The sequence below is a fragment of the Taudactylus pleione genome, unplaced genomic scaffold (genome assembly GCF_031769625.1).
Source record: "Taudactylus pleione unplaced genomic scaffold, aTauple2 ptg000086l, whole genome shotgun sequence".
NCBI lineage: Eukaryota > Metazoa > Chordata > Amphibia > Anura > Myobatrachidae > Taudactylus > Taudactylus pleione.
In genome coordinates, this window is record NW_028284488.1 from 23139992 (window position 1) to 23154957 (window position 14966).

The window sequence follows — 14966 nt, forward strand, 5'->3', positions numbered from 1 at the left end:
GTGAATAGATCAACCGTATGCGTATTAGCAACTGCGTTCCTGGCTTAATCATGCCCACAGATACTTGGGCTGTGTAACCATTTAAATAAAAAATGTATCCTCAGCACTATGTTCTTAATTATTACAATAATGGTTGGTCTCCTCCTTTGTCTGGAGTGTGCAGAGGGCCACAATCTAGATTACCACTCTAACAAAGGGCTCAGGTCAATTGAATCTTCCTAACCACAGGATATACTGTATTATTTACCTGCACAGTTGCAGAATGTCACCTCCTGGACATTGGTTCTCCATCTGAGGTGTATTCTTGGCGACTGCATTGACTTCCCTGCGGTTTCTTTCAGTGGGTAGCTCTTCCAGGGTCTGCGTCCCCATTTTCTGGCAGGCTATAGTGGTATCGAACAAGTATCATAGGCTTCTGGAAAGAATTGGTTATGAACCTGACACTCCATTGTGGGGAAATACTGGTTTACTGGAACTGGGAAAATTGACTGCCAGTGCTTCTGGGTGCAGCACAGAGTTTCTGGGTAAGGTTTGTCAGCTTGGTCTAAATCTTTGAACAATTTCAGCTAGATTATAATACCTCCAACACCAACATTTTATCAATACCTAAAAGTAAGAGGCATTCTTGGTGCAGAATTCAGCAACTCTTTGACTGTGGAGTGATAAAAAGCCCTGTTGAACAAAATTGGGACTTGTAAGCTGTCTCCCCCTTATACGCCACTCAATCCCGAAGAGCTATTATTTTTTAAGAGTAAATTGAGATGGACTTGGAGACTCTTCCAGTTGACGTATGGTCCTTTATGCTGCGAGGAATCTTCCTGTGTTAGATACCAACAAATACACCTATTTAAGTGGAATCTAATGCTGCTGAATCTATTCCCGGCGGACCAAATACCGACACCGGAAGCCCGAAGGATGAAGATCCAGACAGGGGCACGTAAGTACCCTAACCCTCCCCTCTCCTCTCCCCTACCAACTCTCCCTTATTGGTGCCTAACCCCCCCTTCCTCTAGCCTAACCCTTGCCCTCCCCCAAGGGTACCTGAAACCTAACCCCCCCCCTCCCGCGGCTATCAGCAAGGGAGCCCCGGCTTACCTTCATTCGGGATGCCGGGCGTTGGGATTTCGGTGTCTGACTAAAGATAGACGTCAGGATTTATCTATTTAATCTATACTAATAAAATCCTGGGAAAGTATGTGCAGAATGGGTATTTGCAGGGATATGGAGTGTTCACAATGTGGGCTTGCAGAATTGTTAATTTTGGCAATTGCTGGGAGAGTGTACAGTATTGGCTACCTTTTTGGCAAAGGTGAGATCATTTTCATGATACTCTACCCATATTACATATATTGCAGCCCATAAACTCTTTGGTATTTAATTTCACATTACTATTGTGTTGTGTATAAATAGGTTTCGTTTGATAACATTAGCCAAGGTTATCACTGCTAGAACGTGGAAGGCACTTGTCAATGACACCATGAATCATGAGGCCATTATGTAAAAAAGTAAGAATATGCATAAATAGACTTGGTCGCACTGGTATCAGTCCAGGTGTGACAGGTTACATGCTTATGGGGCCCTGGGGTGGTGACTGGCTTTGGTTAAAATGGGCATTTTTTATATCCTTTGTTGTTAACCTCCTGTTGCCAGCATTTCTGTAATATCTATTATAGATAATGAATTGATACTTTGTCAATTTGGATATGATTTGCCAATTGTGCTACTTCACATTGACAAGCAGGGTGGGTTTTATACTTCTGTAAAAGATAATATACTTGAGTAAAAAAAAAAAACTAATTTTCAGCTCCTATTCAGAAGAAAAACATTGACATTTGAGATTCTATTAAGAAATGTTCAGCTTTACGTGAATGGAGAAGCTCACCTGCATTCATAATAAATATATGGATTTCAACAGTGTAGATCACACCAGTGAGTGCTGAAACCTGTAACACTATACTAAACATTTCATAATGCAGCATGTTCTATTTTCATATGTTAATGCAGTTTATTCATTAATAGGGAATGGAGTCCTATTCACTACTTAAAAAAAAAAAAAAAAACATATTGCATCAAGATCCATAGGCTTTTTTGTCACACAGTGAATACATTTTTTTTTTTTCTAGAATCACATATGCCATTAGTTATTTTCATTTTTTTGTGCAAAATTTAAACATAGACCTACAATATCACAAAATACATTTGCTTTTTGATCCAAAACCCTGCACTTAGATGCAGCATTTACTATTTCAGAAATCTGAATTATCTTCTTTTACAGTACACCAAGCCTGGTTTAGAAAAATAAATAAATCAATCAGCAAATTCCTGATAAAATGTGTAGGCCCTAAGCATGTGTCTGCCAGAATAAATATATAAAAACGTTATTGACAATGAAAGAATTATACAAAATATAAGTTATATTTTTTTCAAATTTAAAAAAAAGGATGTAATTTACATGATTAGAAGTTCAATTTTGTTGATCTGCTGTAGTGGTGTCTCGTTTGGCCAACTGTTCATACAAATACTGCAGTGTTTCTGGTTGAGGTTGCTCAGCTCCAGGTGTGGATGGAATTTCAAAGTCGGATGAATTCTGGGAGCCTGGCTTACTGTCACAGTGGGCAGTTTGATCCCCTGAACAGTGCACACATTCTCCTATATCGCTAAAACTTGGTATTATAACTTGAGTAACGTTCCTCACTTTGCCATGATAGAACATATAGTTCTCACTTTGTGTGGATTCCAGTTTGGAGTTTCCAGGTATTCCTTTCTCTGAAACGGCTGAGAGATTATAGCAACTTCTATTTGAAGAGCACAGGTCAATTGCTCTCTTTTCTTGTGATGAGAGTAGCACAGTGTCAGCCTGACTGTCCCATCCTTGACTACCTTGCTCAGAAATATGGGTAGATTGAGAGGAGTTCATAGAGGATATATGAGTTGAATCATCATCATCAGAGTCACTGAAAAGTTTTGGGGATTGAGAATTTCCTTCTTTCCCGGAAGCTGCAACTTTGTTTTCAATATCTAAGGCATCCCCACCTTCTGCGGAAACAGACCGAAAGAACGAACGCCACTGGGGCTCAGCCTCCTCTGGTGCTTTGGCAATTTGAGGTAAACTAACATGGAATTTATTCTTCCCATCTAAGTCTCTGGTTTCTAAGGGGGCCCCTTCATTTGTGACTGTGTCATTTGTTGCAACTGATCCTAGTCCATCAACTTCTTCCTCTTCATCATCATCATCATCATCTCCATTGGATTCCTCACATTCCATGAAGTTTCCTTGTGTAGCAATAGGTTCTGGAGTAGGCACCGGTATTTCTATGGGTTTGTGATTCTCTTCATGTCTGGCAGCCAAGAGACATTTCCCAGATGGCCATTTATCATCTCTGAGCATCTTGTGCTTCAAATCAGTCAAAGGATAATCATCGAATAAATCATTACTCCCATCCTCATCTGTAAAAACAGTAATATTAGTGTGTTAGAAGACGACAGGTAGAGAATATTATAAGAGGTTATTGAGATGGTGGCAATAGATTTGCAGCACTATATGTAAAATCAGGACAGGAGTGTTTAGGAGCTTGAGGGTATAAAGAGTAGAAAATGATTTGTGGTTTAAGATGATCTGATCTCTGCCATGTACAATGGTCTTGCCTAGCTGGAATTGTAGAGAATAAGGTTGCAACAGAGATAACACGTTTTAAGAATGACCAAAACCTACAGGCAGAATATAATTAGACGTGTTTTTCTAGAAGCAGAAATTATAACTGCATGTTATTGCCTTTTTAGTCCAATATCTAGTCACATTTAAAACACCTGCTATAATGAGAAAAGGATCCCGGCCACAGAAAAAAAAAAAACTACCTTTTCAGGGTTGTCCCCAGCACAAGTCACCAATATTTTGGGATTGTGCGCTTCTTACTCAGCATCTTGCTTTAGCTTTCTGCTGTCCTTCACCACCAATGACTTTAATGTCATAGGCAGTTTTAAATATTTATGTAGCCTTTCAATATGATCTTGTTGTATCTATTGTACTGAAGCAGAACTCATCTGTTGTAAACAGTACAAAATAACCAAAATAATCCTCTATTGTGAAGGAAAACAAATATTAGTTATATATTTAGTAAAAGTTTACAGTAGGAGGGTATATATTAATCAACAAATCAAAAGATCTGAAGGTGGATATCGTCTTTAGACACATTTAGGAGAAGCACTCCGACAGACTTCCTACAGAAACGGAATTAGTGAATTCATACAGCCCAATGATTAGCTGCTTGAGAGAATGGATGACTACCTCTTACCTAGGCCTTGTCTCAGATATCCACCTCACACTCCTGCCTACAAGACTTCTGCCATCAGACTCTCTCCCAGCATTCAAGTCTTAAGCCGGGTACACACTGGAGCGCTGTATATAAGATCGACACACAATAGGTCAACACTTACTGGAGGGTTAGGCACGAGGAGGGATGGTTAGGCACCAAGGGGAGGGTTAGGGTGAAGATTAGGTTAGAAAAAAAAATAAAAAATGGGTCAACCATTTTTTTGTGGACCATCCTCATGTCAACCTACATCCATGTCGACCTTTTGTCCCAGTCAACCTATGACCAATTGGTGTTTACCTTTATAGTGTCAATTTATTATACCCAACCCCCTCTACATTATATCTTCTCTCTTAAGCACACTCCTATCCATTGTTTTCAGTTCTCTGCATTTTTTTATTTTGCAGTGTATGTCCTTGGTTTATGCACGCCCTGTTTTCTTCAATTTCCAAAGTTGTAGAGCACGGTGACTCTATACAAATCAATGACAATAATAACTGAGATCATTTCACCTGGAAACTGTTAGTGACACATTTGGTGGTGACAACTTGCTACTTGTGCACACATATCCCTCAGGCCCAGTCACATGGATGTCCACTACTTGTTGCATATTTTTTGGGGTGCTGCTGGTGTTAAAATAAACCAATCACATTCTTTAGTAGTTTCACCATGTATATAAGCCATTCAGCACACCGCTCCAAGAAACAGAATATCCAAAATTAGAACATATTTAAACTCCCCTTTAGCAAAAATGCTCAGCTGTCCTACTACTTCAGCCATGCAGGGCAGATTTACCTGTTCATCTGCATTCCCAGTGCTATGTGTCATGGGTATCATAGATGACTGGCCTTGTGCAACCTTTGTTCTTTCATCATTTAAGATTAATGTTAAGATCTAACCCACTCATTTTATCTTTCTGTATCTCTATAATTAGCTCTATACAGTCACTCAATAAGCCCCCCTATTTCAACAATGAAATCTGGGAATGTCTGGAATAATTTAAACTACTGAAAATGTTTTGTAATTCTGTATTTTTATACACTGGTTTCTCTCATATTAAAAATGCCAGGAATTGTCTTCTATCTGTCCTTGCCATGTTGTGAGGTGCATGTTTTTGTACACAGGTCGGTTACTTGTGTATTATACGGGTTTTTATTTCTATCCAGAAGACACGAAGTACCATTTAGATTTATGTTTATATGCTGATGACCTTGTTTTCTAGGAGTTTGTCATGCATATTCTGTGTGTATGGTATAATACAAAAGTGGCACTTATGTCTTGCCAAGTATAAAATGAGAATAGATTTGTGTTTTAGGATTCTAGATGGTAGCTTATTTCCGACACCAGTGTAACATCGGAATCATTCATGCACAGGTAAAGAAAATGATGAAACATGTTATTTTTTAGTGAAGCATTATTTCAAGAGGTAAACATCGCCACAAACCTGCACATTAGTATGTGTGTTGTGCAACATTTACCTTTTTGTTGATGAGCTAACACTGTTTGTACATAAGACAACAACATTATGCCAAATCATAACAATTTTAACTATTTCAAGCAAACAGTATTAAAATATTAATCTTTTCACCTGTATCCTGCAAGTTTGTGTTCCGAGATCTCTTCAGGCTACCCAGTGGCAGATACTTAATTTCTGAGCTTTCCAAGTAAGATCTACAAAGAGGCTTCAAGCTGTAAGAAATAAAATAATTTTCAACTGCTTGACAGACCGAACCTACAATGCATTCAGGATTAAGCCCTTCTCATATTCTAATATAAAAATGTGTGTGCTTTAAAAACTTTTCATAATTAATTGATGCATTTCAGGAAATGTTTAATAAAGCATTAATGATTCATCATTTTACTGAAGACACTACAAGTGTAACTGTTCCAAGCTGTAACATAATTTGTGCAATTATAATTTTATGGGACGAACATATAAAAATATTCTATTTTCCCTGTGCTAGTCTCCATAAAAAAAAAAATACACTCAAGGCTCATACATACTAGACCACAGGTTCTCAAACTCAGTCCTCAGGACCCCAAACAGTGCATGTTTTCCATGTCTCCACACTGAATCAAGTGAAATAATTAGCTCCACCTGTGGACCTTTTAAAACATGTCAGTGAGTAATGATTACACCTGTGCACCTGCTGGGTGACCTGCAAAACGTGACCTGTGTGGGGTCCTGAGGACAGAGTTTGAGAACCACTGCACTAGACGATGTGCTGTATGAGAGATATTGTGAAAGATATTGGGTGTACACACTGAAAGATATCGTTAACGATATCGTTCAGTGACGTCATCCTGTGACGTCGTTTGGTGCATACACACTGGACAATATGAACGATATAGTTATCGGTCACTTTTATCATCCAGTATGTATGCCCCATTAGTGTTTTTTTTTTTTTTAAATAAAATTAGCAAAAATTTTTTTTTTTTTTAAGAAAATTACACCCCTGGCTACGCAGGACAGCTACCATCTTCACTGCCCACCATTCTTCTGGCCTGTAGATCAGAGTGTGTGGAGTGCAGCATGGAGTGAGACATCATCAGTGAAGGGCTGTAGTGATGCCACAGGATGAGCAAGTATGTGGCTGTTATTATATAGCAAATGGACTCGGGGAGAAGAGTCTTTCTGTGCTAGTACACTGCTTCCAGCTGTCATCTACCATTACACCCACCCAAGAGAAGATTGGGGGATTGACAGCTTGATTAACCAGAGTCTTGAGGCAGACTCTCATATGGTCACAGGTACGGGACACATAAAGCCCTGCTCAGTAAGAGACATTTCTAAAGGGTAGATTTAGATAAATATATAATTTTATGTTTACTTGTCAAACAACATTTTGGAGGTTACAGAATTTCAAGAAGACACATCATGAGGAATGGGTACTTATAGCTGTAGAGACATGGGTGACTGATGACAATACTATTACACACTGCTACACCTTTTATCATTCTTCCCTTTGCAATGTACATTGCTGTGTGTTTGTTTCTTATTGCCAGCATGTAAGGGATTATTTTTACAGAAGTTAATAACATTTACTCACATTTCTTCTACATAGGCTATGGTTTTTCCAACAGGAATCACATTGGGAAAAACATTAGCAGGTTTGATGTAACTCAGAAAATCCTTAATCTGTATTAAAAAAAAATAAGTAACAAGTCAGATTACATTGTAAAAAGGAGTATTAATACTCGACTATACAGTAATTAGAGGCAAAGGATGCAATAGGGATGTTGGGAGTGTCATTAACAGTTATTAATGTTAAAGAGAAACCTGTTTGGTAAAGGTTAGCTAACAGGCTCCCAAGTACAACATTATTACATAGAGCTGCAGGCAAAAGGGAAAATGACTGAACACAGGGCCAGATTCAGACCCGGACGCTAGGCTGCAAACGCACGCAGCCTTAAGGAAAGAAAATATGCAAACGCTTAGACATTAGGACGCCTCCTATGTCTTTACGAGCGTTCGCCAAATTAAGTAAGACGCCCACCAGCCTGGAGTAAAGACGCCCTCTCAGACGTCATCTCCAGCATATGAATGTAAACATTGGTGCCATCGGGTGACATTGAAACGGCACGCAGTGCTTGAGGTAGACCTTAGGCAACCACAAGCACTGCGATCACCACTGAAACAGCTCAGTGACGTGTATGCAGACGCTGCGAGTTAAATATGCACGCCCTTAAATTGGTGTAAAGACGCCCAACCACGCCTGTGCTAGTGTAAGTACACCTCGTTTACACAGACCTGCCCCAGACGCCCCGTTCTGTCACTCAAACTAGCGCTCTGGAAGTATGCAAGAGAGCGATCGCAGTGATGCATGTGCAGAAAGTAAAAACCGGCCAACTACAAACAAACGCAGCCTAGCGTCCGGGTCTGAATCGCCCCCACAGTGCCTCTCCATCTGTGGTGCACACCAGTGGTCACTACAAGTGCTATCATGTTAGAGGCATTGCAGCAGTGTTACATACCTCACTGTAGGATGAATGGAAGGAAAAGCAGGCTCTATATGAGCTGGATCCTGCTCTACAAGGACAAAAGGAAAGCAAAGGTTTATCAGCCTGGAGCACAATGCAGATGTTTCTTTCATATAGTCTACTTATGATTTTACCAATTACAATATTTAAAAAGTTGACAAAATATATCTAGCTGCGGTACACAGCGTTGTCCGGGTTTGTATTTTCAAATTATTACATTTTATTATGTGATCTCATCCAAATCCATCCAGTGGAAGTCCCAGAACAGGCTCCCTGGGTCAAAGTTCTTCCCAGCGCACTCCGCCGTGAGGACCGATCGGGACCCCAACCATGCCATTAGGCATCCAAGACCAATTGCCACCCCTCTGCCCAGCGTCCCCTGGGTCAAAGTTCTGGCCAGCGTACACCAACGGGAGGTCCGACCATGACAATAACCGCCCTAAAATCTGTCCAGGATCCAACTAGACCACCTCACGTTGGTTTCATCCCAATCGGTGCAGGGGCGTCTGATTTGCATAACCGGACAGACAAACAAACAGACCAACCAATGAATTTTATATATAAGATAGCAAATAAATCTGTAAACTAGGTTTCTAGCAAATAAAAACACAGGGAATGCATGGCTTTAGTGGTTTATTCCACAAATTTACTTTTCAGTGCAGTTAGGACAAAGAAAATATATTTAATAAAGAGGTGTCCTCATATATCTAGTTTCAGTACGCAACGCAGCATGACTTGTCTGGTGTGAGGGAGCCAGGTCCCGTACTACTCTGCTGACATCTGGCATTTTTAATTTTTTTTGCCAAAAATGTGTCTAATGCTGCGTACACATGCAGTGATAATACTGCCCGATTTGAACAATAACGATATCATTCATATCGTTATAGTTCAAATTGATCAGGTTTTGGCACCTTCCAACCCCTGAATGATCAGCGCTGCATGGGAAAGTATGGATGATCGCGATATCTCCCATCGGCCGTGCATGCTGCCCAACCTGCTCGATTTCGAGCAGGTGGTTACTATAGGGACCTGCGATTGCTGATCGCAAGTCGCTATAGTTGGTGGTGTGTTGGATGATCTATACAGATCATCCAACACACCAGGCACAGTGCAGGGCAATCAGCCAGCGATATCGCATCGCTGGCTGATCGCTCTGTGTGTACGGAGCATAAGTTGCAATGTGATGTGACTAGGACGCACAAGCAGACTGTGCTGATTAATGCGTCCTAGTCACATCACATTGCAACTCAGACACATTTTCAGCAAAAAAAAAAAAAAAGACGCCCGCCGCTAGCAGTGTCTCATAGAATCTGGCGCGCAGAGAGGGGTTTTTTTAAAGACCGCAGCAAAGATGAATAAGGACACATCTGTGTTCCGTCAATCTGGCTGGTTCCCTGATGCATCCAATGGTTGGTTGTTGGAAGAGCTGATCCTGATCAATACTGGCATTTGTGCGGAAAAGGCGCACCTGAGCAAGTGAGAGTATTATCTGCTCTCAAACATTAGTCCCACCGACTCAGCAGTATGCACATAAATAATAATTATTACCTTTTTTTTTATCTCGTCCAGTTTTTTTTTTTAGTTTTAGCTGGAACTAACTTTCTTTTTAAAAGGCATAAAAATAATAATTTATGACCACGCTTTAAAACTTTGTCTTACCATCTTACCATCAGTAAACTGCTACTATTGACCAGTCCTACTGCTGATACTTGGCCACCAGAAACTAACAGACCATAAGTGGACGATTTGAGGGAGTGGCTGATTACAGTATACAACCCTATGGAGCTGCAAACAAAAATCAGCGAGGGATCCCAGGGGAGGGATCGTTCCGGAGCTATGGTAATTGCGGAATGTAGCCACACTTAATTGTGAGGACTCATGGTGCGAGTCTAATTGAATCAACCCCTAAATGTCAACTGTGGTGCCCCCTGTAGAGACATGGGTGACTGATGACAATACTATTACACACTGCTACACCTTTTATCATTCTTCCCTTTGCAATGTACATTGCTGTGTGTTTGTTTCTTATTGCCAGCATGTAAGGGATTATTTTTAGTAGTATCCCACCATCTGGACGAGTTTATTTCTGAGTGATGTGTGTAGCTGCTGAGGAACCTCTTTTGCTGGTTACTATGGCTAGTTTGTCCACTTAGGGCCTGATTGAGAGCCGAACGCTCTGACCAGAGCGCTCGCTCTGAATCAGTGCCCTCCTCCCTGAAAATGGAGCGTCCTCCTGGCCGCTCGCATAGCTGTGGGTGACCACCCACAGCATATGCGAGCGGCCAAAAAGATGGTCGCCATGGTCAAGACCATGGCGACCATCGGGCTTGCGACGAGACCCTGCGGTAGGGTCTCGCTGCCGCAAGCCCTGGAGTGATTTTGGCTCTATCAGAGCCAAAATCACTCCCACTGACATCATTACTGATGTCATTACTGATGTCAGTGGGGCCGGCTTCAGACGGTAGGCGTTCCTATGGGAACGCCTCCGTCTGGCAGCCACGCCCCCGGCACGCCCACCAAAGGGGGCGTGCTGTCACTCACCATCGACAGCACGCCCCCTTTGGTGCGAGACCCCGAGCGACGTATTCGTCGCTCGCCGGGTCTTGCGCATGCGCACGTAGGAGCTCCCGCATTCGCACAACATCGACCCGCTTGCGAGCATCCTTTGCTCGTGAGCGGGTCTGAATGATCCCCTTAGTTTGGATTAGGATTGCAAGATAAAAGACATAGGGCCTGATTCAGCACGGATCGCAAATCTGCAATCGCACGCACCCGCTTGATGCTAAAATATGCAAATGCGAACGCAGTACAATCGCAGCACTATACCAAGACGCCAACCACTGTATAAAGCCGCCCACTTCCCATTACATACATCCGCAAGAACATCGGTAACATCGGATCCATACGCGCAGTTGTGATTGAGCTGACCGTGACTCAAACTGCAAAACATCCTGTCACCATCTAGACCTCTGGCTGCATATGCCCTCGCAGGGGCTTAATTATGCACACCCCTGTAACGACGTTCAAACTCACAGGCACGCCTGCGTTCTTTCGACCACCCACCATCTCCACCCCCAAACTGTGCTTCCTGTCAATCATTTGTGCCACTGCATTCACCTACCCCGATCGCAGTGGCTGGTTTGCGCACAAACACTGCGATACATATACGCAAAAATCAACCGGTTGCGAGTGTCCGCAGTCTTGCGATCCAACCTGAATCAAGCCCATAGTATTAACTCTGGATATTGGGTTAAACAACAGGGGGAAGGATTTTATGGTATTTCCCTATAGATAGGTCACGCAAAGTTAGCCAGTAAAGAGGTGTTGTAATAGTACTGTACGATCGGTAGTGTTTATTGCTCAACAATAGCTTTTAGATGTATCATCACTAATATGGAGTAATGATACACCACTCTCACACAAAACAGATACACTTTACATGAGGCTTTGCTGCTATTTGTATTACGTTTTTGCATAATTGTTGACAGTACTCTAGCCCCATCCCTTTAACCAGTCTATTTATCATACCTTGACCTGCTACACACTTTAATATTGCAATCAGTGGTGGGGAGAAAGGGGGTGGTCCACACACTGCCACGGTGAGGGGGCTACCTCTATTCTGGCACCACTTAGTATGGGCTTGGATACCAATGTGTAATAGTAAAAGGCACCGTAGCCCCATTTTCATATTAAACCACGCGCTGCAGCATGTATGGGATGTGCAGAAAGGGTGAAATCGCCATAGACGATTGTATTCTATTGTGAAAAATGGACTATTAGCAGCAGTATCAGTCCAGTGAGCTGGAGGTGCAGCCTGCCTGTGATGTGCTGCTTTTCCCTCTAGAGGACCACTCCCAAAAAGAGAGCTCATCAAGTTCCAAGTAAAAGTGGAGGAGATCACAGTATCATGATACATATCTAATGCATTGTTAAAAAGAACTGAAAAAATAATATAATAAAAATAACTAATGGGCATCCAATACATACCTCACAATCACATTTGTTTTCCTGGTCCTCTCGCCAAACCACATAGTTGATGGTTTAATAGTGATGATCCGCAAAGGGACCCCATCATGTGTATACATTCCACAGGGCAATCTGTTCATGCGCAAAAATTCTTCATTCTTTTAAGAAAAGCCAAAATCATTACAGTCAGACTTCTAGGGGACACTGACACTTCTCAGTAACACCATCATCAAAGTGTTTTATGCTTCTTGCTCACAGCCCTTCTGCCAGACACTGGCCTTACTGTACATTCATTCCAGCCACCTCTCCCGAACAACAGACTAGGTAAGAATGACACTGTAGCCATTAGTTTGCTGCAGATTTTCCACACTACAAAAGTCAGACTGTAATTTGGGGACAACTACATATTTCTACCTATAGTTTCCCAGGTAATTACATTCTGGATGAATTTTTTTATCCTTTACATACATACATACATACATACAGGTTTGTTTTTTTGAGGTCATAGGAAATTCAAAAATGATGATTGAAGAAAGACACTGCTAGTCAGTTCTGTAACCCTAGAGACTTTCATGTTTTACTTTAATTTTTAACACTGTATTAGAAGAAAGGACAATCACAGTGGTTACATATGAATATGTGCACATACTCAGGAGACACATCCCTAAAACTACAATATCACTTAGGTTTGCAATGGAGCAGAAACAAGATTGCAGTAAAACATCACAACAAAGTATAACCTTTCACCACTTTATAACCACCAATGTCATGTGTGGCATGATATGTCGACAGTCATAATATCGACATCCATCAGGTCAACATGAGAATGTCGACATAGTCATGTCAACCTTGACCACGTCGATATTGATCATGTAGACAGTGATGAAATGTCAACATGTTAGAAGGACAATATATCGTCCCTGGTGGCCCTGCAGTGACTTACCTGCTCCTGATAGCTGCAGCGAGTCCAGCGCTTCTTCTGGGTCAGAGCCGAGATTCTCTGGCTTTCTGGTTAGTATTTCTTCCCTATGCAGACCCTCCCTCCAGTGCCTTACCCTACTCCCCTCCCTACCCAGCCTAACTCTAACCTCCTCGTGCTTCCTAACTATGACCATTCTGACAATGTTGACATCTAAACGGTCGATATTCTAGTGTTGACATCGTCAATGTCGACCTTTTGCCTAGATGCCTTCTATTTCATAACATGGTTTCTGAATGAGTACTACTCCATTCAGCAAAATAAATGGCTTTACACTACTCTGTTAGCAGAGGGGGTGCAAACACTACAATGGTGCCTCAAAGGAATGTGATTGCACAGACCTAAAGGTGTTCACCACACCCCCCTCAGCACTGTCACACGGAGCCAGCTTTTGGCTGAGAGACTCAAGCTGGGTACACACTGACTGATATATATTGCCTGTTCGATGGAACGGGGAATAAATCTATAGTGCATCGCTGGGTGTGTGCAGCGGATATGTTTGTGAATGACGTCATTCAAAGACATATAGAATATGATGTGCAGCAAAGCAGATGGTCGATAGATCTGAAAGATATATCGGTCATCTGCTGGTGTGTACAGGTGACCCGCCAATCGCCCATACACATGCTACAAGGACCAGCGGTGAATGACAGATCAACTGGGTGGGCAATTTAAATGTACATCGGGCAGACAATTGGTGTGTTTTTTACACTAGGTAAAGTGCACTTCTCTACTGATGTGCAACTAGCAGAGTGCAAAGTGCATAATACCATTATAAAATTAGGGGCAAGACCCTGTTGCTACCTTCTCATAGCCAAAGCAAAAAATAAAAATGAACTATAATTTTTGCAATCATGTTCCACAAAAGGAAATCTTATTTATGCTTGGCACTGTAAAACCAGTAGCACCAGCCCCACTCTTAACCAGGAACACCACCACTCTATCCATTAGCCAGTGCAAACCCTTATGATGCATACACAGGGTCAGATTTGTTGTCAGATATGAACGATAATAATTTTAAAAATCGTTCATATCTGAAAGAAAATCTGACATGTGGGCCTGCAACGATGAGCGTTCCTGCATGTCAGATAACGATACGGTTTGAAATCGTTGGTAAAATCGTTCATCTGACAGTGTGTATGTAAATGAGACCCTGTATTTAAAACAGATATAGAGGTCACTTCAGTCTTCTCCCCAGGCTGTTTTCTGCGGGCGCATCGCCCGGCAGAAACAGCCAGCCGCCCGGCACTTTTCCACACCGACCCCCGCTGTGGAATGCTGGCCTCTGAAGTGACCGGAGGCTAAAGAAGCCTCCGATCGCTTCAGGGGCCACTGTTCCCAGTGATGCACTACGCAACGTGAGGAGCCTGCCCCGCGTGCCTGCTGGATCTAGTTAGATCCAGTCAGCACGAGGTAGCGGCAGCGGCGAGCGGCCAGCAAGTAAAGGTAAGTGCTGGGGTCAGGACAGGGACCAGGACCAGTCTGGGGGCACTGCATAAAGGTGCCAGCCTGGGGGTACTACATAAGGGACCAGTCTGCGGGCACTACATAGGGGCACTACATAAGGGCAAAGCTAAACTACAGGGGGCAATGCATAAAACAGGAGATATGGTAAGAACTTACCTTTGTTATCTCTGTTTCTACGAAGTCCATAGGGTCCACAGGGTTGACCTTGGGGTTATAGCTGGAACAGGATCCATGGGCACCACACAGTTAAGCTTTTAGCTCCC

General features: G+C 42.2%; 1 protein-coding gene across 1 annotated transcript in view; it reads right to left on the reverse strand.

The window, feature by feature from the left end:
* Window positions 1-2009: 2009 nt before the first annotated feature.
* The window catches only part of DCLRE1C (DNA cross-link repair 1C), a 44392-nt gene continuing 31435 nt past the window's right edge, over window positions 2010-14966 (reverse strand). The window contains exons 9-13 of the mRNA XM_088468786.1: window positions 12279-12415; window positions 8286-8340; window positions 7361-7449; window positions 5899-5999; window positions 2010-3447 (exon numbers count right to left, since the gene is read on the reverse strand). Coding sequence (XP_088324912.1) covers window positions 2465-3447; window positions 5899-5999; window positions 7361-7449; window positions 8286-8340; window positions 12279-12415 — 1365 coding nt within the window. The 3' untranslated portion in view covers window positions 2010-2464. The remainder of the gene's footprint in view (window positions 3448-5898; window positions 6000-7360; window positions 7450-8285; window positions 8341-12278; window positions 12416-14966) is intronic.